This window comes from Miniopterus schreibersii, assembly GCF_964146895.1.
Source record: "Miniopterus schreibersii genome assembly, chromosome: 1".
Classification (NCBI taxonomy): domain Eukaryota; kingdom Metazoa; phylum Chordata; class Mammalia; order Chiroptera; family Miniopteridae; genus Miniopterus; species Miniopterus schreibersii.
In genome coordinates this window covers 30,775,199-30,797,322 of record NC_138101.1, presented here as the reverse complement: position 1 = coordinate 30,797,322, position 22,124 = coordinate 30,775,199, and the positions used below count along the sequence as shown (strand labels likewise).

Here is a 22,124-nt window from a genome sequence, read left to right as displayed (position 1 = left end):
AATCTCCAAGACTTATTAAAAGAAAGAAAGCAAGTTTGAAAATACTTAGTACAACAACCTGACTTCTGTAAAAAACAAAAATAATCCAATCTAAGGAAAACATTTCCAATTCATCTGTGTGTGTAAATACAAAGAAAAAGATCCGGAAGGATACACAATGAATTGATACCAGCAGTTAACTCTGGGCCAGAGAGGAGAGGAAACAAGGACTGAGAGTTGGGCACAACAAAAAGGAAGGGGAAAGAAACAAAGGGGACTTAAGCCTTACTCACATGTAATTTTTATAAGAATGTATTTTTATTCCTTATATAATTAAAAATCAGCATTAGTGAATGTTACAATGAAAAACATTACCCTTGCTCCTTTGGTTGACTATCTCCAGCAACTTTTCCACCCTTCTTCCGAATGTACGTAGCACCAGGAGAATTTTCAAGAGCCTCAACATCTACTTTTAGAGACATACTATCTGACGAGGGTAAGTGTTTACTAAGACTGGGATAGAACAGTTCAGGAACACAATACATATACATATATATGCCTAACAATATATCTATGCCAATAGAGAAAGCACACTGTCTTTTTTTGATGCCCTTTGTCACAAGCAAAAAAAAGTTCTTAAATCTTCTATAGAACAACAAATCAGCAGGTCATAAGGTCAATTACAGATCATATATTGTGACAGGAAAACCTGAAAAAGGAGTCGTAATCTAATCATCTATTCCTTAACTCAGTGAATACTTCTAGGTGGTGGCTTAATAAAAACTCCATTCCAAAACAGCTACCAAGCGTATAAAACAGACTTGCTCAATGCAAAAGTTTTGACTTGTGGCTGCTTAGCACCCATTCCCCCACCTTGGTTTTGGGAACATACCCATATCGGAGTAGCACACATGACCCAAACTCAGTCAGTCAGGGCACCAATTTCTCTTACTGTTTTAGATGGGCATGTGACCTAAGATAGTTCAATAATCAGGATGACATTTCAGAATCATGTACTAGTATCCAAATAAGAGGTTTTCTTGTTTGTTTTTTGCTATTGGACTTGAACCTGGAGAGATTATGAACTGTATGTTATTAACTTCATTTTTGCTTGTGGATCAAGCTGTACCCCAAGTTGGATCAATCCCTGTATTTTTCAGTGACATTGATCAATAAATTCTCACTTTTGCTTTTACTAGTTAGAAGGGGGTTTTATTTGTTGAAATTTACAACAACAATACAAAGTCCTGGTCAAACAAGTACTGGAAGAGATCTAGTATTCTACTTGGGAGCTTCTTGGAAAAACCAAAAGGATACGCTTTCGCTTTCTCAGGATCTACAAGTGAGTAAGCAGAAATAAGCTGCGCCAGGGTATGAATATCTTTTGGATTTTGTCTAAAAGAAGAAATAAAAAATTACTCAACAATTTATAAGACTGAAGAAAATAACATAAACAAGCAAAATAATTCCCTCATATCAAATAACAGCAATAAAATTTGGATTTTTACATCTCCACCTTTCAGAGCTTACTTCCATAGCTGTTCTAGGTCACTAATTGCCTCCTTTTTCCGCCCATATTTGAGTTTGAAGTTTGCAGCTTCTCTTATCAAGGACAGATGAGCAGGAGATTTGGGCTACAGTTTGAATAAAAAGAGAGAAAAAAAGTTTTAAGCTAAATATTTAGCAAGTCAATGAAGTTATATTCCTTAGACCTTTAAAATGACCTATCCATTAAATTCATCTTAAGTTTTACAGAACGCATGAAAAATCATAAACAAATTTGCACATAGAAAAAGGAAGAGAGGTAAACAAATTAGTGCAAGTGATGACCATGAATTTGGAACACAACCCATCTCCATTTAGATCTTCCACAACTAGAAATACTCCCATAATCAAACATATGTCACCATAGTTCTCAAACATTATCTTAATAGTTCCCAGAACACTGATATCTATCCACCGCTATGAGTATAAAGGCAACCTTAAGTCGGGTATTGCCCATGCAGAAACCATACTTGAAAAAAAAAAAGATGTTCCTATTAGATGGAGACATGATATGGAATCATTCTGTGTATAGCTAACCTTTGAACAACACGGGAGTTAAGGGCACTGACCCCCCTGCACAGTTGAAAATCTGGGTACAGCGGTACCTCAGTTTTCAAATGTCTCCGTTGACGAGCATTTTGATTTACCAACACCATAAACCTGGAAGTAAATGCTTTGGTTTTCAAACACGCCTCAGAAGTCAAACATGTCACACGGCTTCCACTGAGTGCAAGATCCTGAGGCCTAGCTGTGGGCTGTTGATCCCTCAGTTTTCAAATGTTTCAGAACTTGTATGGTCTTGCAGAATGGATTACATTAAAAAACAGAGGTACTACTGTGTAACTGGACTTCTGAAAACCTAAATGCTAATAGCTTACTGCAGACCCAAAGCCTTACCGATAACCTTAGCAGTCTATTAACAAATGTTTTATATGTTATATGTACTATATACTGTATTCTTACAATAAAGTAAGCTAGAGAAAACATTATTAAGACAATCATAAGGAAGAGAAAATACAGTTATAGTACTTATTGAAAAGAAATCCATGTATAAACGGACCTGTGCAGTTCAAACCCATGTTGTTCAAGCGTCAGTGGTATTACTGTTTTCCCAATTATACCATCCATGGGCTCTCTAGTCACTAAAGATGAGTTCTCTAATATGCAATCATATATTATTATTTTTATTTCTTGAGATTACACACACAAAGGAAAGAGTTCAAAAAACATAACTGAACAGTTTTTAAAAATTTATTTTGCAGCCATTTCTTACTTCTAATAACTTTATCTGGATCTGGTATGCTTAATAGCATTCCATCTTTTACATAGTTGTAATGTTTCAATTCTCCTAAATTGTGAATTCAGTAGTGCAGCTTTTTATTTTTAAGTAGACACATGCCCTTATAACATTTCACTCCATTTATTTACCTGATGGTTTTGATACCACTGGATAGCTTGTGTGAAGACCTCAATGGCGCTATCAATATCTTCCTCATGGCTGTACATGGTCACTAATGCAGACACCTACCCATCCAAAGGTATAAATTAGTGAATAAAATTCCTCCTTTTCTCCCAGAATAAGTTTTTTGAAAATGAAAAACACTGAATAAACAGCAAATAAAGGTTGCTAGGCTCTCTCCACCAGTACCTAATTCATCATAAAAATTACTCTATTATGGAGTGTAAACAGCTAGAAATACCAAGAACAGCAGTGCTTTCCAAGAACAAGTTATCTATAAAATATACTTTTCCTCTAAAGCAGTGCTAGTTCACAAAGTTATCAGTCTGCAAGGTAAGTACAGAAGTTGAGAATAAGCACTTAGAAAATCAATTTATATAAGACATTGCTGGGACATCCCAGTGCATGATCAGTGGTGTATACACACTTTTGTGGCTAAACTCCATGGCCTGAGCTGCACAAAGACAGTGAAAAGCTTGCCTAGTGTGTTCGAGGGATAGAAGGAGGCCCTTGTGGCTGAGAGGGGAAGAGCAATAGGAGAGAGGACAGAAAGCACAAACAAAGCTGGAATTTTGAGAAAAATCAGTAAAATTGATAAAGCTCTGGTGAGACTGATCAGGAAAAAAAAAAGACATGAATAACCAATATGAGAAACAAAAGGTTCTAAAGATACTAAAAGGATAAATTGTGAATATTTGAACTTATATGCCAATAAATCCAACCTGAATGAAGTGAATAAATTTCTTGAAAGATATCAGAAAGCCAGATATTAAATATTAGAAATATTTTATTTTCAACCACATATTATATTTGATTCTAACATAAAATACTATTACACATTTACTAAGTCCCAATTATAAACCAGCTGTGAGAGGGTATAGGCATGAATAAAACGGTCTAGTTTAATAAACGCACAGACCACCACTATAAAATTAGTCAAAATAGATGCTTTCAGAGCTACACTAGTGATCTAAATCTGTGATGCTGGAATAAACTGAGAACTAAAAACTAAATTTACTGGCCACTATTACTAAATTCTTTTACTTCAAAGAAATCACACTGAGGACATAAAATAATTTAGGCTAAGGAATTCCCTATATGGATCTTAGATTATTTAAGGCTGGCTCTCAGTAGTAATATAAGGCCTCAAGACAGGTAATAACAAGTGCTGGAGAGGCTGTGGAGAAAAGGGAACCCTCATTCACTGTGGTGGGAATGTGGACTGGTACAGCCATGGCTGTCTGGAGACTCCTCAAAAAATTAAGAATAGAGTTACCATATAACCCAGCAATCCCTCTCCTGGGTATATTACATGAAAACATGTATTCACAAAGATATATGCACCCCTATGTTCACTGCAGCATTGTTCACAGTGGCCAAGACATGGGGACAACCAAAGTGCCCCATGATAGAGGACTGGATAGAGAAGATGTGGTGCATGTACACAATGGGACACTACTCAGCCATAAGAAAGCATGAAACACTGCCAGTAATGTAAGGCCTAAACAGTACCTGGCACATCTGAATAAATAATAAACCAGTGCAAAGCAGAGCACAAAATGAAATTAAATTTATACCAGAAAGTAATTATTATTTTAACTATTATGAATATAGAAAGAAATAGGTAGAAATTAAATTGAGTACAAACATCAAACTATTATTTTTTCAGTCTTAGAAGATTTTAGTTATAAACTTACCATGCCTGGTTTATGTTTTAACTCCTCTATGCTTCTCAAGATCAGACATGCTTTGGAAATATTACCTTAAGAAATCAAAGACAATATCAGCCATCACAATGAAGAAAGCATATTACGAAAAAAAAAGACAAGAAATTTATGAGTTGTATTTTGCAACATCTCTAAATAGTCAAGCTTTGGTATCCAGGGAAGAATGTACTCTATTTATTCATTTTGCAGATAAGAAAACTGAGTCTTAAAGAAACCATATACCTTATTTATGCCCACAAAGAAAGATAATGGTAGATAATCAGAAAAGTCATCTCCCATAGACTGAGAATCATTCTAACAATTTAGTAATAACCCAAGGTGGCCAGCTAACTCACTAGTAAGTCTGTTGGAGCTCACACCATCTAGCTTCATGTTTGAAACAATAATTATGCTTCACCATTATGTAAAAATTTAAAACTCACATAGTCAACTAATTCAGAATCATTCCAATCATATGTTTCCATTAAAACAATATTTTAATCATGATGAAATCATTAATACCTTGGGAAATTTTCAGCTGTGCCATGGTCAGCTTAATTTCAGCTGCATTTTCTGGATGCTGATCTGAAAATTCCTAAAAATTTTTAATTGGGGGGGGGGGGAAATCACATTTTATTTACACTACTCACTGTACACATTCCAATTACTTATCTTAGCTACATAAAAATTTAAACCTAGTTTTAAAAAATTAAACTTCTGGTTTTAGGTCAAAGTTTTACTTTGGAAAAATTTTATCCAACATCTGCTGTGCTTTAAAATTATGCTCTGAAAATAAGTGCAATAATGTCAAGTTTCTAGAGAGTCACTAACAGAAAAATAATTAAGATTACTACATAATTTTTTTAAAAAAGATACTCAAATAAATGATACCTCCTTACTGAAGGTCCCTGCTAGGCAACTCTGCCCTTCAGGATGGTACTAATTTTACCCTGTCCAACTTTCCAATGTACTCTACCCTAAGGAAATTCAAAAATAATCTAACAGCTGATTTAGGCTGATAAAAACCAAGTCCATATTTCTGTGATTATTTGAAGTTAGATTGGGACTCACTAAAGAATATATTACTGAAAAAGGTGTTAAGCATGTTCTGGTATTATAAGCCTAAAACAAACCCTTAACTAGTTAAATAGATCTCAAAATGAAAAGCATTCTTTAGGGTTTATGGCAAACATATACTAATGTAAATTTATATAAAACAAAGCCATAGCCCGAGAATTAACTAAAGTGACACTCTAGAATTTGTCTAGTGGTATATTACCTATTACTTTGCCCATGAAATTTATAAGCTTTTACGCATAATGAAAATGAAACAAGGCTGCAACTATCTGACAACTCATTAAAAATTCAAGTAATTCCTTTACCTGAAGCAACTCTATTGCTTTTGTGTGCTGCTTTTCACGACAGAGCTGCGCAGCTTGGATTAACACAGGCAGGAGATGCTCAGGACTTTGGGACTGTAAACTGGAAGATATTTTTCGGCATTGTTCTGCCTAAAAAGACAGTGTTTTCCCCCCCCATAAAAATAAGCTGGTTAATAAAATTAAACACTGAGTGACCAAAAAGAAAAAAGTATTTCAGAATAATTTGACTCAGTTCTAAATAATAAAAATGTTACTGCCTCTCACTCTCCCACTGAAAATCTCTGCTCCAAAGATAATGAAATCATAATTAAATTAGAATGAATACATGTTAGGGTTAGAACTGACATCCTTAACATTTATAACTTGATATATTTTGCATAATTACTTTACTTTAATTCAGAGAGATTAGAAATCAAGTATTGACAAAATTATCTCATTTATAGGTGTGAACAGTATTTTCTTCCTCTTAAAAGCCACCAACAGCACACGTCTACAAAGAAGTGGGCAAATTGTTTAACCAATAAAATCTATTGTATATGACATTCTGAAGAACACATGGGTTTAAGACAAAATATAAGCAGAATGCACTGATACATCCATTATGCCTCAGATGCCATACTCTAAAAGGTTTAGCCAGGGGAACCAGAGATCTGTTACCTACCTGGTTTGTGTACATAGCAAGTAAAGCTTTGTTAAATTCTATAGCTTGCAGCTGTTTCTTGGAAAGCTTAAACTCTACTCCTTCTGCATTGGTTAACTTCACCTTCTTCTTGGAGTCAAAGACATTTTGGTCCTGACAAAGAAAAGTTCATCCATCATTAACAGCAATCTCAGACTTCAACTATTTTAACACTCCAAGGCCTTATTCCTCTTTCATTTAGTTATTTTATATAAAAACATGAGAGCTTGGAAGATAATACATCTGCCTGGTTGGGGTACCTATGCTCCTAAGACACATATAAATTTGTTTTGGGTTCCTGCTTTTCTTTTGTCTTATATTTCCACTATTAAATGCTTGTTTTGAACTTTTTGAAGAAAAGTACACAGAGAGCACAAGTTCTACAGTGGAAATTAGGACTAAAAAGGTATTTAAACTTGCAAGTTCTACAAATTATGCCCCTTAGAATTTAGGTGACAAATGATGAAAGTAACGCATTCCTCTTTGAAATATTGTAATTATATAAGCAAATCATTAAAATTCAGAAATATATTCACACCTCTCTTAAACCCATTTTTAGCAAAGAATACTAATGTAACATAGCTACTGTTTTTCCTTTTCTTAAGGCCCTTCTCACCTAGGCAGAGGTACTAAGAAACTCAGTTTATGTGTGGGGCAAGCACAATGTTATCTGCCTAAAGAAAGTCACATACCTTTCAAGGAAGGAAGATACCTTTCAAGGAAGGAAGATAATTAAGTCACACTGCATCCTAAGAAAGACAAGCTGAGCATCAGAGTGTCTACTATGTGCACAGTATTCTAGTTTTGCTAAATGATATACTTATTTGCAAATAACTGATACCACTGTGCTTTTTAAACTAGGTCTTTTGGCAGTTTAAAGACTAAAAGGAGACAAAGAAGAAATCTAAAATAAATTCGAATTTTTCTGAGTGTGAAGCTCCAAACCAATGTTAAATTATTTTAACGTACAGCAAGAAACTGGCTTTCACACAAATCAATCCTCAGAAAACGGTATTTCGAGTTGGAACTCCTATATCACTATTTTAATACTTCATCATGAATGTCACTGCCCAGATTTCTCTTTAACTTTGCTATCATGGCACTTATTATTCAAATGTAATTTTCAAGGCCTCCCATACTTTGGTATCATTCAATCTAAACTTTTTTTTTTTTTTGAACTAGCCAGCATGTATATATTCTTATCTCTTGTTTTCTCATTTCCCACCCCTCTCACCCCCACAGGCCATAAATATTTCTTCATAATTCATTTGTTTATGCTGTTGCTTAATCTTCAAACTGTATCTCTCTTTCAAGGGCAAGCTCAAATTTGCCAACCCAGAGATCACTTCAACAGATACTGTAGTTATAAAGTATCAAGCAAGAAATTCAAACATGCACAATTTTTTTTCAACACCAGAATAAGATTTTAAACCTGTAATGATTAAGACCATGTTTCATCACTACCTACTGCACCCAGCACTATTTTGAGTAAAAAGAAATAAATACCTGTTAACTGAAGAAACTACTACGTATAATTAATTACATTAAGATTGAGATATTTAGTACTTTGCACACTCTCCTCCTCACAATTATAAAGCACATAAAAGAAATTTGTCCTGCCCGGCTGGGTGTGGCTTAGCGGCTGACCTAGGATCCAGGAGATCGAGATTTGATTCCCGGTCAGGGCACATGCCCAGGTTGCAGGTTCAATCCCCAGCAGGGGAGTGCAGGAGGCAGCAGATCAATGACTCTCTCATCATTGATGCTTCTATCTCTCTCTCTCTGTCCTTTCCTCTCCTCTCTCTGAAATCAATAAAGATATATTTAAAAAAAATAAAAAAGAAATTTGTCCTTACTGGCATTTCAAATTATTCATAAACATAGGCAGGTAGATATTGCTGCTAAGATTCAAAAGCCAGCATAAATTTTTGGAAACCTAAACCATGCCAATGGCCTGCAACATCCTGTAACTACTACTCCCCTAATGACATTATCCCACTTCTGTTGGCCTCTGAATTTCTGCTGTATAGGAGGAGAGAGGTGCCATGAAGGACTAGAAGCAGCAAGCCTACAAGTCAGAGACTGGAATATGAATCCAGGTTCTACCTCTTACTAGCAGTGACCTTATACATATTACTTAACTTCTTTCAGCCTCAGATTATACTCCTATAAATTGGAAATAAGTACTGCCACCTAAAAAGACAATTGTGAGGATGAAATAAGATGGCACTTGAAAAAAATCACATGGAATATCAACACCCCCCGCCCCCAATGTTACTTTCATTTTCTGTTGACCTGAATTTCAAATCTGAACATGAGAAAAAGAACCTGCCTACATCTCCCCTCCCAAAAATAAAAACCACTGGAAAGAAAAAAATTATCTACAGAAAACTTTCATTGAGACTCACTAGATAAAAACATGTAAAATATGGGCACACAAAGTTTAAAAGTCTAAACATTTTAGTTTTCTAACAAATAGAGATTCCCCATATTATTATAAACTAAGAAAATAGTAAGATTTTAAAGTCCAGGGTCTGTACTACAAAAAAGTTTTGTTGCTTGAAAACCTTTACATAATCATCATCATTACGAGAGTTAACTCTCTATTGTGATTTGCTACAATTTTGGACTCTGTCATTGAAAAACAACACCCCACTTATCCTAGAACAAAGCCAGGTAACATGTTTTCAGTGTAAAATATAAGTGCAGGCTAGCCATGGGTATTTCATACCTTGTTAATGGTAATGATGTTATTTGCAATCACAGCTAGCAATCCCACATCTGTCGGCCTGTGAACAATAAGCAAGTCAAAAAGGAACAAACCTTTAAAAAGAAACCTCCTCCCCTATAAAAGACACTTCCTTTCAATAACTCACTTTAGTTTTATTATCTGATTGTAAAGTTGCAAAGCCTCCTCTGTACGACCCTGAAGCTGCAGAATATAGGCCATCTGCCCATGAATGATGGCAAGTTCTGCCTGTGGGTCTTCCTCAGTCCCATCCTAAGCAGAAGAAGAAACATTTTTTTTTTTTTTTTTGCTGTAAATTCTCCAAATTGCTCCACATATTTACCAAGCAAGTGATCAAAACATTCAAAAGGTGTAGAATCCTAAGAAAGACATAATTTTCAGGAATTTTCCCTTCAATTTGTTAAAATTTAGGAATTGACACCAAAAAAGGAAAGTTTACAAAAACCTAACTAATTATCACCATACAAAGAACTTGAAAAGCTGAAACTAATTCTGTATTTAAAGCAGCCACTTTCTTAACCGACACTCCAGATTAATCCATATTCTCCATTCCTCTGGAAAGGTTGACTGATGCCCACATAAAATGAATGCTCAAGGCTAGGGGGCTGTTCTCAGCAGGAGTCAGGCAACTGTATCCTGACTAGTGGTCAGATGTGTTTGCTTCCAATCCCATTATGCCAGTTATGTTTAATAAGCAAATGACAAAACTTAATTATCATAGTAAGGGAAGAACTATGAGTGTGAAAGGAGACTTGTCTCAATAAAAACTATGTAGAATGCTCATAAGTATTTGATAAAGGTGAGTTCCTAAAGAAAATTACTATCTAATTAGGTGTGAGCCAGAAAATGGTAAGACATCTAAAAGGACTGTACTAAAACTACTTCACAATTGTCTTTAAGAAAGTGTTGCACTTAAAAACACACAAACTGAAAATGAGATCATGAAAGCTGAATTATGTCAGATATATACATAAAATTCCTCTGAACAGACCCATACTCAAACACCTGAGCCCTATATATCTGAAACTGAAGAATTATTTTGTATTTATATGAATTTAAAATAAAACATATCATACACAAAAACTTTTGTCATTTCTCACCCTAAGAGATGTCTTCAAATAGCTGATCAAGAGGTTTTCTACTGTGATTCCTATTCAATGAATTATCATCTATCCCAAAAAGTCAATAAACACTATAATGAAAGCCCCTACAAATTTATTAGTCAGAAGTGTAAAATTTGGGTTTAAAACAGTGGAATACTTACAGAATCTTCTGATAATGAACAGCGGCAAAGATCTATAGAAAAAAATGGTTTAAAAATTAAGATTGCTGGATAACTCCCATTCCTTTCACCATTCCAAAGAGCAAGAAGATTTCAAGATAATTTTAATAAAAAGTAAATTTGAAATTTATCATTAGCATCAACTATTAAAGATATTATTAGTCCCTGGTTATTCTAACTCTTTGACATTTTTCATTCATTTGTAATCTCTATGTTTGAAAATCTTTAAAGGGCATTTGAAAATATTAATGTTGACTGCAAAAAATCAATTTCAGAAAAGTAAAAAAAAAAGACAATACCACCACCCAAAGATAACTATTAGCATTTCAGTTATTGTTTTTTAAATGTAAATGTACAGCTGCATTTTAAAATGAAAGTGGGATAGTCTACACGCTATTTTGAAATCTCCCTTCTCTCATTTAATATACTATGAACATCTTTTTAAAAAAAATGTTTTTATTGATTTCAGAGAAAGGAGAGGAGAGGGAGAGAGAGAAACATCAGTGATGAGAGAGAATCATTGCAATGCTGCAGGCCTGCCCCCTATTGGGGATAGAGCCTGAAACTGCGGCATGTGCCCTAACAGGGAATGACCGGGAATCAAACTGTGACCTCCAGGTTCATGGGTCAACACTCAACCACTGAGCAACACTAGCCAGGCACTATGAACATCTTTATGTTATAATAAATACAGGTCTACATTTTTATTATTTTTAACATTATAATTTTTAATGACTGCATGGTAATCCCTTTGGGTGTTATAGTAAAACTTAGCCAGTCCTCTAACAGAACAGAAACTCAAAATGTTTCTACATTTTTTTCCTTAGCACATCCCTTTAATTAGCATTCATACAGATACATACATGAACTTATCTATTTCCTTAAGATAGATTTCTAGAAATAAAATTCTGAGATCAAAGGATATGCAAATTTTAAAATCAACTGCCCATTGCAAAGTTTGTACTACTTTTACATTCAAATCTGCAATGTATGAGAATGTCCTTCTCCCATGCCATTGTCAATACTAGGTAATATCAAGAAATTCTACTTCTCAAACATATTTTTCTTCTCATGATGCTCTAACCTTTGCTCTTATTTTAACCTTCAACATTTAAGAGTAAAACAGACCCAATTTCACCCTTTTTTCCTCCCCCCTGTTCACCAAAGTCCCTACCTCATTTTTATAGCTTCCAGGAAAAATGTATACAAAAGAAAAGTCTAAATGTTTCAGAAGACCAGACATAAATTTTCTAGTAGACCACCTTCCTACGTCATACACAAGAATAAACTCAAAATAGATTAAAGACTTAAATTTAAATGTTAGCCCCAAAACCATAAAAATCTTAGAAGAAAACATAGGAGGTAAAATACTGAACATTTCTCATAGCAATATATTTTCTGGTTCATCTCCTCGAGCAAGGGAAACAAAATAAAAAATAAAAAAATAGGACTACATCAAACTAAAAAGTTTTTGCACAGCAAAGGAAACCATCAACAAAATGAAGAGACAACTCACTGAATGGGAGACCATATTTGCCAATGATACATACGATGAGGGGTTAATATCCAAAACTTATAAAGAACTTATAAAACTCAACACCAAAAAACAAGCAATCCAAACATGGGCAAAAGACCTAAATAGACACTTTTTAAAAGAGGGCATACAGGTGGCCAACAGACATATGAAAAGATTCTCAATCTCACTAATCATCAGAGAAATGCAAATTAAAACCATAATGAGATAGTACCTCACACCTGTCAGAATGGCTGCCATCAACAAATCAACAAACAACTAGTGTTGGTGAGGATGTGGAGAAAAGGGAAACCTCATGCACTGCTCGTGGAATGCAGACTGGTGCCACCACTGTGGAAAGCAGTATGGTGGTACCCCAAAAGATTAAAAATGGAACTGCCTTCTGATCCAGTGATTTCACTTCTGGGAATATATCCAAAGAAATCTGAAATACCAATTCAAAAGAATCTATGCACCTCTATGTTCACTGCAGCATTATTTATAATAGCCAAGATTTGGAAGCAGCCCAAGTGCCCACCAGTAGATGAGTGGATAATAAAGCTGTGGGACATTTACCCAAATGGAATACTACTCAGCCATAAAAAAGCAAATCTTACCCTTTGCGAGACCATGGATGGACCTAGAGAACAATATGCTGAGTGAAATGAGCTACTCAGAAAAAGACAAGTACCTTATGATTTTACTCATATGTGGAATCTAATGAACAAAATGAACTATCAAGCAAAACAGAGACAGACCCATGGACAGAGAGCAGGCTGACAACTGTTGGGAGAGGGTGCTGGGGGAGAGACTGAGAAAAAGAAAAAAACCCAAAAAAACTCATGGACACAGACAACAGTGTGGGGACTGCCAGAGGGGAGGATGGTGTGGGGTAGTGGAGGAGGGTACATGGGCGGATAAATGGTAATGGAAGGAGACTTGACTTGGGGTGGTGAACACACAATACAATATACAGATGATGAATTATAGAACTGTACACCTGAAACCTGTATAATTTTGTTAACCAGTGTCACTCCAATAAATTCAATGAAAAGAAAAAAAATTTTTTTAAATAAAAATATAAATATTGTGTGAACTTTAAAAAAATTTTTTTTAAAAAGAGAAGCTTCAACACATAAAAATACTGCATATGGAAACATACTAAATGGAGTAAAAATGTGCTTCAATAGTGTTATCAATGTATAAATGTAGTGTGTGCATACATGCACACATGTAGGTACACCACATTATTACTACACTTGAGTACCTGTTTAATAACAATAACACTTACTAAACACTTATATTACATGTCATGTATTAATGTAAGTGCTTGACATTAACTAACTCAATTTACATTTAACATGCACAGTAACTTGTCCAAAAACCTACTCCTCAAAATTCATATTTTAAGGTCCAATGTGGTTGAAAATGAACAAATAGTATGACTTATGAATTAGACAGAAATAGAGGAGAGATATTATCAAAAACCTAAGGGAAAGGCTAGAAGATCTTTGAGAGATTCCCACCTACTCAATCATTTCCCCTTAAAAACATCACAAAGTCAAATGCAGTTTTTGGAAATACTTTGCAAAGTTATATGAATATTACAATTATATGTAATTTTAATAAATTCCAACCTTCAGCTTTTTGTAGGATTTTCATTGCCTGACTCAGCTGGCCTTGTCCTATCAGTGCACATGCAGTATTGTAGCATAGTTCATGTGTACCTTCTTGGAGGCCCAAGTTCTCCTGTCATGGAATAAAACACCAGTCAAACACTAGACAAGAATATCATTTCATGGCTGTGTGGGTGCTCAGTGATACTTACTGGAACCACTTTTTCCCAATTGCTTTGAGCTGCCACAACTGCTGAAAGATTTGTTTTTCTCTCCTCATCATAATCATCTTGGGAGTTTCGGACAAGATCTCTATACACAGCTAAGCATTCATCATAGCGTTCTAGCCGGTATAACTGAAGAGACAAATAGCAAGTAAAAAATCAGAGAAGAGAAATATAGCGTTATGTCTCTAACACTATACAAACCCTTTTTGGAGCCACTAAGAAGGAAAATTAATTCAGCATAACATGGGTAATCAACCATTTCTCCTTTATAATTTTTCATTTAGTTCTGCATGCTACTAATTCTTTCAAAAAGTTACTTGTAATGACTCTGCTATATTGCAGACTTGTAGGCATTATTCAGTTAGAAAAGTCACTGTATTACCTCTTCTTGAGGTTAGGTAAATGCCTAAGTGGCATGTAAAAGAAAATCTTTCTGTAATAGAAATCACCGTTACCTAAATATGACTTACGATGAAAAGATTTTCCCATAACACACAGCAACTACTAAACTCCAGTAAATAGCAACAAAATGAGATGTTAACGAAAGAACTTAGTATTTCCAGTTCACTATATTTAATCTTCTTTTTCTCTTTCTCAGAAACCAGGGATCTTATAGGGTAGTATGAAGTACAACACACATTTCCTGCTTATTTCACTGAAGTTGTCCTAAAGGGTAATAAGAACCATCACTGTGGGTCAGTTAGTCCACCATGTGTGACAGAGACTGGTGCCCTTCACCAATTTCAAAATGCTAGAATCTACCCTAAACCTATATAGCTTACCTTTAAAATTCTTTATAGAACTACAATCCATGAACTTGCCCAAATCTTTCTTCAACCCATTTACATTGTTAAACTCATACTACCTCTTGGGAACAATATAGTCAATATAACAATTTGTCCTAAATTGACATTTAAAAAATCTTTCAGAGAATTTTGCTAGTTCTAACATAACGTTTCTATCCTCTCATCATTAATAGTCCTATTTTACATTAGGCTTAATTATACATCTCAAAACTAAGATATTTTCAAGGATTTCATGAACTAGCTCTGACTTTATCCAAATTATCATCATGATTTTATTTTAAACTTAGAATAGTTAAAAACCAGAAAGAAATACAATTTCAAAACTGTTTACATATATAAGCTCCTTTCCAACTAAAAAGTCCAAATTTCATAGGATAGTTCTTAACTTTAAATTACCCTGGGGAAGTCATTTGTTCATAGAACATTACATATGCAACTTCTGCATGAAGATCAAGAAGAGGGAATATGTTTAAACATCAAGAACTGGTTTGGTGGCAAGTTTTGTGGAGCATCAGGTTCCTCATCTGTGCTCTTTGCTTCAGGTAGAGTCATGCTCCCTCAGGATGATTGTCAACAGGTATTTAAAAGCAGTAATTACCACTTGTCCATAAAGCTCCTTTAGTTTGTCTGTCTGCTGGTTGGCACTTTCTATTGTCTTCAAGGCATTCTCAATTCTGTTCAGCCTATATTCACAATATGCCTTCTCAAAAGAAAGAGAGTTACTGAAAAGGAAAAAACAATATCTGATCATTAGCTCACATGGCAGAGCACTCACTATATGCCAGATACTGCTCTAAGCACTTGATATATATTGTTATTCAATTCCCATTAAAAAGAGAGGAAGCTGACAAAGGTTAGTGACTTGTTTGAAAGTCAGCTCATTAGTGGCAGAAAATATTATATAGATTTCCTTAGCCTCTCTTGCTTTCATGGATATTCTTATTAGAACTATTGGCCTTTTGAAACAAACATTTAAGAATGAAATCATGAATCAGCCAAATAATTATCTCAGATACAAAGACAATCTGAACACTGATTTTATTTATTTGTTAATCCTCATGTGAGGATATTTTTTCCATTCATTTTTTTTTTAAAGAGAGTGGGGGGGGAGTCGGGGGGAGAGAGAGAGAGAGAGAGATGTGAGAGAGACACATTGATTAGCTGCCTTCTGCACACGCACCAACCGGGGCAGGGGATGGAATCTGCAACCCAGGTATATGCCCTTGACAGGGAATCGAACGCTCAACCCTTCTGAGCACAGGCCAATGTTCCAACCACTGAGGGACATGGGCCAGGGCTAAACTCTATTTTAAATAAATCATTATAAAAGTTTTTTAAATCTACTAGTCAAATAATAAACCACATAATGCTGCTTTTAACTTGTTCAAGAAACAAATGAGCCCTAACTGGTTTGGCTCAGTGGTTGGAGGGTTGGCCCTTGGAGTTAAGGTCAAGGGCATGTACCTCGGTTGCAGGCTTGATCCCCTGGCCCTGGTCAGGGTACATGCGGGAGGCAACCAATCGATGTGTCTCTCTCACATCAATGTTTCTCTCTCTCTCTTTCCACTCTCTCTGATAAACAATGGAAAAAGTATCCTCTGGTGAGGATTAAAAAAAAAAGAAACAAATGATTGGCAAACAAAAAGTAACTAGAAATCTTAAAAGAATACAGTATTTGTATCCAAACTGGTAAACATACAACTACAAATACGCTACTTAATGTACATAGATTTAAAATTTCACCTACATTGTGACACCTGAAACTCATTTTGAAATTGCAACCATAACCATGAGGAAAAATAGGTATCAAAGCAAATGGCAATATCTTTTATTTACTTGCCTAACAAGAATTATTTCAAAATTTTCCAATCTCACAAAATGGTCAAAATTCAAAATACTGAATTTCAGCATAAACATATTTACTAGTAGAAAGCAGTGTCCCCTTTATTTTTTTAAAAAAATATATCTTTATTGATTTTATAGAGTGGAAGGGAGACGGGGAGAGAGGAACATCAATGATAAGAGAGTAATTGATCGTCTGCCTCCTGCACGCCCCCAACTGGGGATCGAGCTCACAACCCGGGCATGTGCCCTAACTGGGAATCGAACCATGATCTCCTGGATCACAGGTCGATGCTCAACTGCTGAGCCACGCCAGCCAGACTCCCTTTTATTTTTAATTAAGTTTAAAAATAAGTTTCCTATCTGTAATACGTGTATATGGCTGAAATAAAACACAAAAAGGTATATACTAAGAGGCTTTACTCCCACTACTTTTCAAATTGACCCTGTTCCACCTTGCCTCCTACAAGTGACTATTTTTACACACTGTTTCTCTGGCTAGGATGTGGTGGTGTTTCTTTTAATCCTTACCAGAAGATATTTCCCCCCCCCCCATTGCTTTTCAGACAGTGGGGCGGGGGAGAGAAACATGATGTCAGAGAGACACATTGATTGGTTGCCCACACATACCCCAACCCAGGGCTCGGGATACAGTCTGCAACTGAGGTACATGCCCTTGGCCAGAATCGAAATTAGGACACTTTAGTTCATCGGCCGAAACTCTAACCACTGAGCAAAACCAGCTAGGGCTGGCTAGTGTTTGTTTTTGCACATACAGAAAAATACACATATAAATTCTTATATTCCCCTTTTGTTATACAAAAGGAAGAATACTGTACACTGCTCTGCCCTTTATAAACCAGAATCTTTAATTAAAGAATAAATATGCTGCAAATTTCATTTCAATACACATTTCTTTTGGGGCTTTAGGCATAACTTAAAAAAAATCAAATTAAAGTAATAATTCGGAATATAAGTTCACATTTCATGAAAAGATAAAAGAAATGAATAAGTGAAAAATATTAATGAAAACAAAAATACTACCAGTCTCAAGACTGTTAAAAGAAGTCTGACAGTGAAAGATCTTGGCCTAAAATCAAACTCACCTAAACAATTGTCAAAGGAGGTAGGCACAGAGGTACAGCAGGTAAAATTGCTATACCATCCTAGAGACCTTTATTTAAACTGCCCTACCATGCATGTTCTGCCTTCTCTGCCCCCCTCCCTTTTTTAATTTTTATTTTATTTATTTATTTATTTTTATTTATTTATTTATTTATTTTTAAATATACCTTTACTGATTTCAGAGAGAGGAAAGGAGAGGGAAAGAGAGAGATAGAAACATCAATGATGAGAGAGTCATTGATCGAGCCCACAACCTGACCGGGAATCGAACCCCGATAGCCTGGACCCTAGGTCGATGCTCAACCACTGAGCCACACCCGGCCGTGCCCTCCCTTTTTTTAAATTAAACTTTCTGCTAAGTTGTTCTCCCTATGTCCTTTAAGAACTCTTATTACATTTATGCTCCACATCCTTCCACAGTTTACCTCCTTCTTAGTGGTTCAAAGGGAAGACTGGGTAAACAAAAGGCTTCCCAAGGCAGAAAAGAACAAAGTTCCTATTACTCCATCCAGTTTCTGGGGAGTAACAGAAAGAAAAAAAGGAAAGAAACAGGTCAAAAATCAATGAGTGGTGGTGAAAAGATTATTACAGCTATGGTAAAAGTGTTTCTAATAACTGCACGAACAACCAACTGAATCACTTACTTGGCTAACACTTTGGTATGAGTATTGATGACATTCAAGGCTTCCTTGAAACTTCCATTCTGGATAAGGCATACCACTTTACAGTGTAGGGCAGTCACATCATCCTTGTTAATCTGCAGTACTATAGAACAATTTTAGGAAAATAATTTTTAAATCCATTATGTTTTCACATTTTTACTAAATTTTCCCACCCTCTGCCTCAGGAAATTACGTTTCCAATTGTATTGCAGCAAAAATTATTTGTCAAAACATTTTTTTTTTAAAAGGTGGATCTTCATTTTTAACTGAAGAAGCGATAAAAGGAGAGTTATAATTTAGTAAGTTAGATTTTCAATAAGATAGATTCCCAAGATGAAAGTTCCCAAAAAGGAGAGTGAAATAAAGAAGCAAGAAAGAAGCTGCTTTGTCCAGCTTTTTCATCTTGGGATGCATGCTACAGCCTACATATTTCCTCACTTTACAGGGAAAGAAGAAAGTTCATGTAGAATTTGGAAACAAGTTTAATTTTGAGTACAAGATTGTCATTAGATGCCTTCAGGTCTTAGGCAAGTCTCTAACTGCAGATCTTAATTTTCTGATCTGCAAGTGGACTATGAAAAAGTCACCTATTTTACAAGGTTATCAAGAAGATGAAATGAGAATATTTTGGCAATATCTGTAAGGTCTTAAGTATACAAATGCAATTTATCTTGCTGGCAATAGTTCCAAAAACCATTCAAAATTTCCCTTATCATCACAGATGACCAAAGAGAAGTACAAGGAAGGAGTCAGGTAGCCAAGTTTCAATGTCAAACAGCTGTTCAGTGTCAAAATGACCAGGATTACTCCCCTTGCTCCTGGGCAACTATGAGAATCCAATTCTAAGAGTCAAAAGAGCTTCTGCCAAGAAAATATATACTGTATTGGATAACAAACGGAGAATTGCTAATTATATAGTTCCTGCAACTTACTACATTTCCACTGAGTAGTATTGGCTGTAGGCCTAGCCAAGAGCTAACCTTAATTCAAAACACATTTAGGAATCAAATAATTCTAATTAGTATCTATTTTCCTCAATGTCTGAAATCACCACACACACAAAAAATGCACCGTGAGCACAATTACTTCTTTTCACGTTAAACCAACAGGTTGCTGAAAATTATTTATACAACCTTGTATGGTACTGACATACCTTGTATGTTATTACTGCTTTAAATAGCAAACCCTGTCCTGGTAATTACATTTTTAAATCTACCAACTGTAGGCGGCATCTTCAACACTGAAGAACTTAGCACTACAGAGAGCATTAAAAAGCACAGGATAATTGAACATAATGAATAAACCTCATACCGAAGGCAGTTTATTGGACATTATCAGTTACGGGGCACAAAAACAAAAACGCCAAGCTTCTCTTCCGACGTTGTTTCAAGTGTCAGTGCCTTCGCACGCACAGTTCCTGGCCTAATGACACTGGAGAGATCCTATCTGCAGGCACGCAGGCCCGACACACACACCCAGCCCTTCCCTCTCCCCAGGGTCCGCACAGCTGCCACCCCGTCAGCACCCGCTTCTAAACTACGTGTCACAGGCAGGTTCCTCCCCTCGTTGAGGCCCAAGAGGGCAAACTCCCTCAGCAGTAGTTCTGCCTCGGTCACTCCGTCAAATGGAAGGCGAAAAGAAGGCAATGTGGAATATTTGCGAAACAAGGCGTGAAAACTGAAGAGTGAAGTGAGAACAGTTTGGATGAGGCGCTGGCAGCTGCGGTCTCTTTAAATCCCTCCCTCGCTTCCCGCGGGGCGTAAAGAGAGAAGTACACGTGGCTCTAAACAACCCAAGACCCAGGGCCAGCTTGGCGCAGCCGGGGGCTGCCACCCAGGCCCACCACGGCCGCCAAGCGTTCGCGCCCGGGACGCAGGCAGCTCGGGTCTCCCTCTCCGCGTCTACTCAGAGGTGGTCGCGCGCGCCGGAAGGAGACCGCGGCCTTCCGCCGGCACGGGCCCGCCCCGGTACTCGCCCGGGCACCCGCCCTGACACTTACTCTTGTTGACGGTCTTGAGAGCGCGCGTGAAGTCACCGTTCTGGCCATAACGGTTCACTTCGCTCCAGAGCGCAGGCACCGACACCCCCCCACTGCCGCCGCTCGCCATCTTGCAGGAAACGCGAAGGGACGGGATGACCTCTGCCCCGGAAAAGGATCTCAGAGGCGGCCAAGCGGAGGAGGAAGCCGGCGGTTGCTAAGCGTTCGGAGTCGGAAGCGCCCACGTCCCGGAGTCGGCGTCGGAGATCGTTTCTTCCAGTGTGGTTGCTAGAAATTCGTGGACAGAGTCGATACGCCTTTCCTGGCGCGGGTCTGGAGGAACGAGGCGTCGGACCCCGGGAAGGGCTTTACCAATCAATCTCGGCTCAAAGCGTCGTGTGTTTGAGGGGCGGCCGCTGCAGGCAGAGCAGTGTTCTGGTACCACACGCGAGCTGGGCGACGACCTGTGGAAGATAAAAGGTCTACGGGGCGGTAAAATACCAACTAGAAACCGTAGGGAGTCGTTTGAAGAGGGAGAGGGACGGTTTCTTGCTGCTTGAGAATTTCAGAGCGGAATTGAGATTTAAAAGGGGTCTTGAAAGATAACAGGAAAACCTGGGGCTGGTCCTGGGTAAAGTTCCTGCCGAGAAGCGAATATGAGCAAAGGCAAAGAAGAAAAAAAGAATCTCCAAGCGGAAAGCGTTCGGTGAATCCCTTCGGCTACCCTTTGGGCTCTAGTTCAGGAGCAGTCGGCAGTAAGGCTGGAAAGCTAGTGTTTTGGGGTGAGAATGTCCGGGTTAGTTCCTGGCTTTACGACTCACTAGATGCTGTATCAAAGTCCCAGTTTTCCCGACTGTAAAATAGGGATAATATAGAACTCTTTGGGGGAGAAAAGGTAATTCACGCAACCTGCCATCATCAGCACTCACGCAACATATAGACGGGGTTTAGGGGTTTTGTAAGGTATCAAGAAGGGTTTGAGTGTCAGAACAGAGCCAGTACCTATCGATTACTTTTTTTTTTTTTTAAATATATCTTTATTGATTTCAGAGAGAGGAAAGGAGAGGGAGTGAGATAGAAACATCAATGATGAGTCATTGATCGGCTGCAGCCTGCAACCCGGGCATGTGCCCTGACCGGGAATCAAACCCTGATCGCCTGGATCCTAGGTGGATGCCCAACCGCTGAGCCACGCCAGGCCGGGCCCTATTGATTACTCTTGATGAAATGACAGGACACTTGACTGAACTCCTACTCTTTAGACTCCTATCTTGTCAGGATCCTACCAACTCCTGCCGCTTCCCCTTTGCTCTTTCCCAGCTAACTACTGTTCATCCTCCCATATTTCTGCATCCTGGTCCCAGGTTTAAACTTACTTGACATTCATAGAGCTCTGTTTCTGGGTATCGATCATTGTTTAAGGCCTGTCGCTAGATGGACTATTATTTCTGTAAGACCAGGGACCATATTTACCTTTCTTGCAGAAGGATTGCTAGGATTTGTCTAGCACACTGGCTAGTCCTCAACTTTTTGTTGTTTGTGGTACTCAACTTTTTAACTGAATGAGTTTCTAC

General features: G+C 37.1%; 1 protein-coding gene across 2 annotated transcripts in view; it reads right to left on the bottom strand.

The window, feature by feature from the left end:
• Window positions 1-20,713, bottom strand: part of SRP72 (signal recognition particle 72) — a 29,005-nt gene extending 8,292 nt beyond the window's left edge. The window contains exons 1-16 of one of the 2 annotated variants that reach the window (XM_081151838.1): window positions 20,572-20,713; window positions 18,555-18,675; window positions 15,542-15,665; window positions 14,123-14,266; window positions 13,932-14,043; window positions 10,764-10,795; window positions 9,627-9,751; window positions 9,482-9,539; window positions 6,733-6,864; window positions 6,072-6,200; window positions 5,212-5,284; window positions 4,681-4,745; window positions 2,953-3,048; window positions 1,510-1,613; window positions 1,297-1,374; window positions 355-492 (exon numbers count right to left, since the gene is read on the bottom strand). In XM_081151838.1, the coding sequence (XP_081007964.1) occupies window positions 355-492; window positions 1,297-1,374; window positions 1,510-1,613; window positions 2,953-3,048; window positions 4,681-4,745; window positions 5,212-5,284; window positions 6,072-6,200; window positions 6,733-6,864; window positions 9,482-9,539; window positions 9,627-9,751; window positions 10,764-10,795; window positions 13,932-14,043; window positions 14,123-14,266; window positions 15,542-15,665; window positions 18,555-18,675; window positions 20,572-20,680 (1,640 nt within the window). In that variant the 5' untranslated portion in view covers window positions 20,681-20,713. The remainder of the gene's footprint in view (window positions 1-354; window positions 493-1,296; window positions 1,375-1,509; window positions 1,614-2,952; window positions 3,049-4,680; window positions 4,746-5,211; window positions 5,285-6,071; window positions 6,201-6,732; window positions 6,865-9,481; window positions 9,540-9,626; window positions 9,752-10,763; window positions 10,796-13,931; window positions 14,044-14,122; window positions 14,267-15,541; window positions 15,666-18,554; window positions 18,676-20,571) is intronic. The other variant, XM_081151839.1, reaches the window with a different exon arrangement.
• Window positions 20,714-22,124: the final 1,411 nt, after the last annotated feature.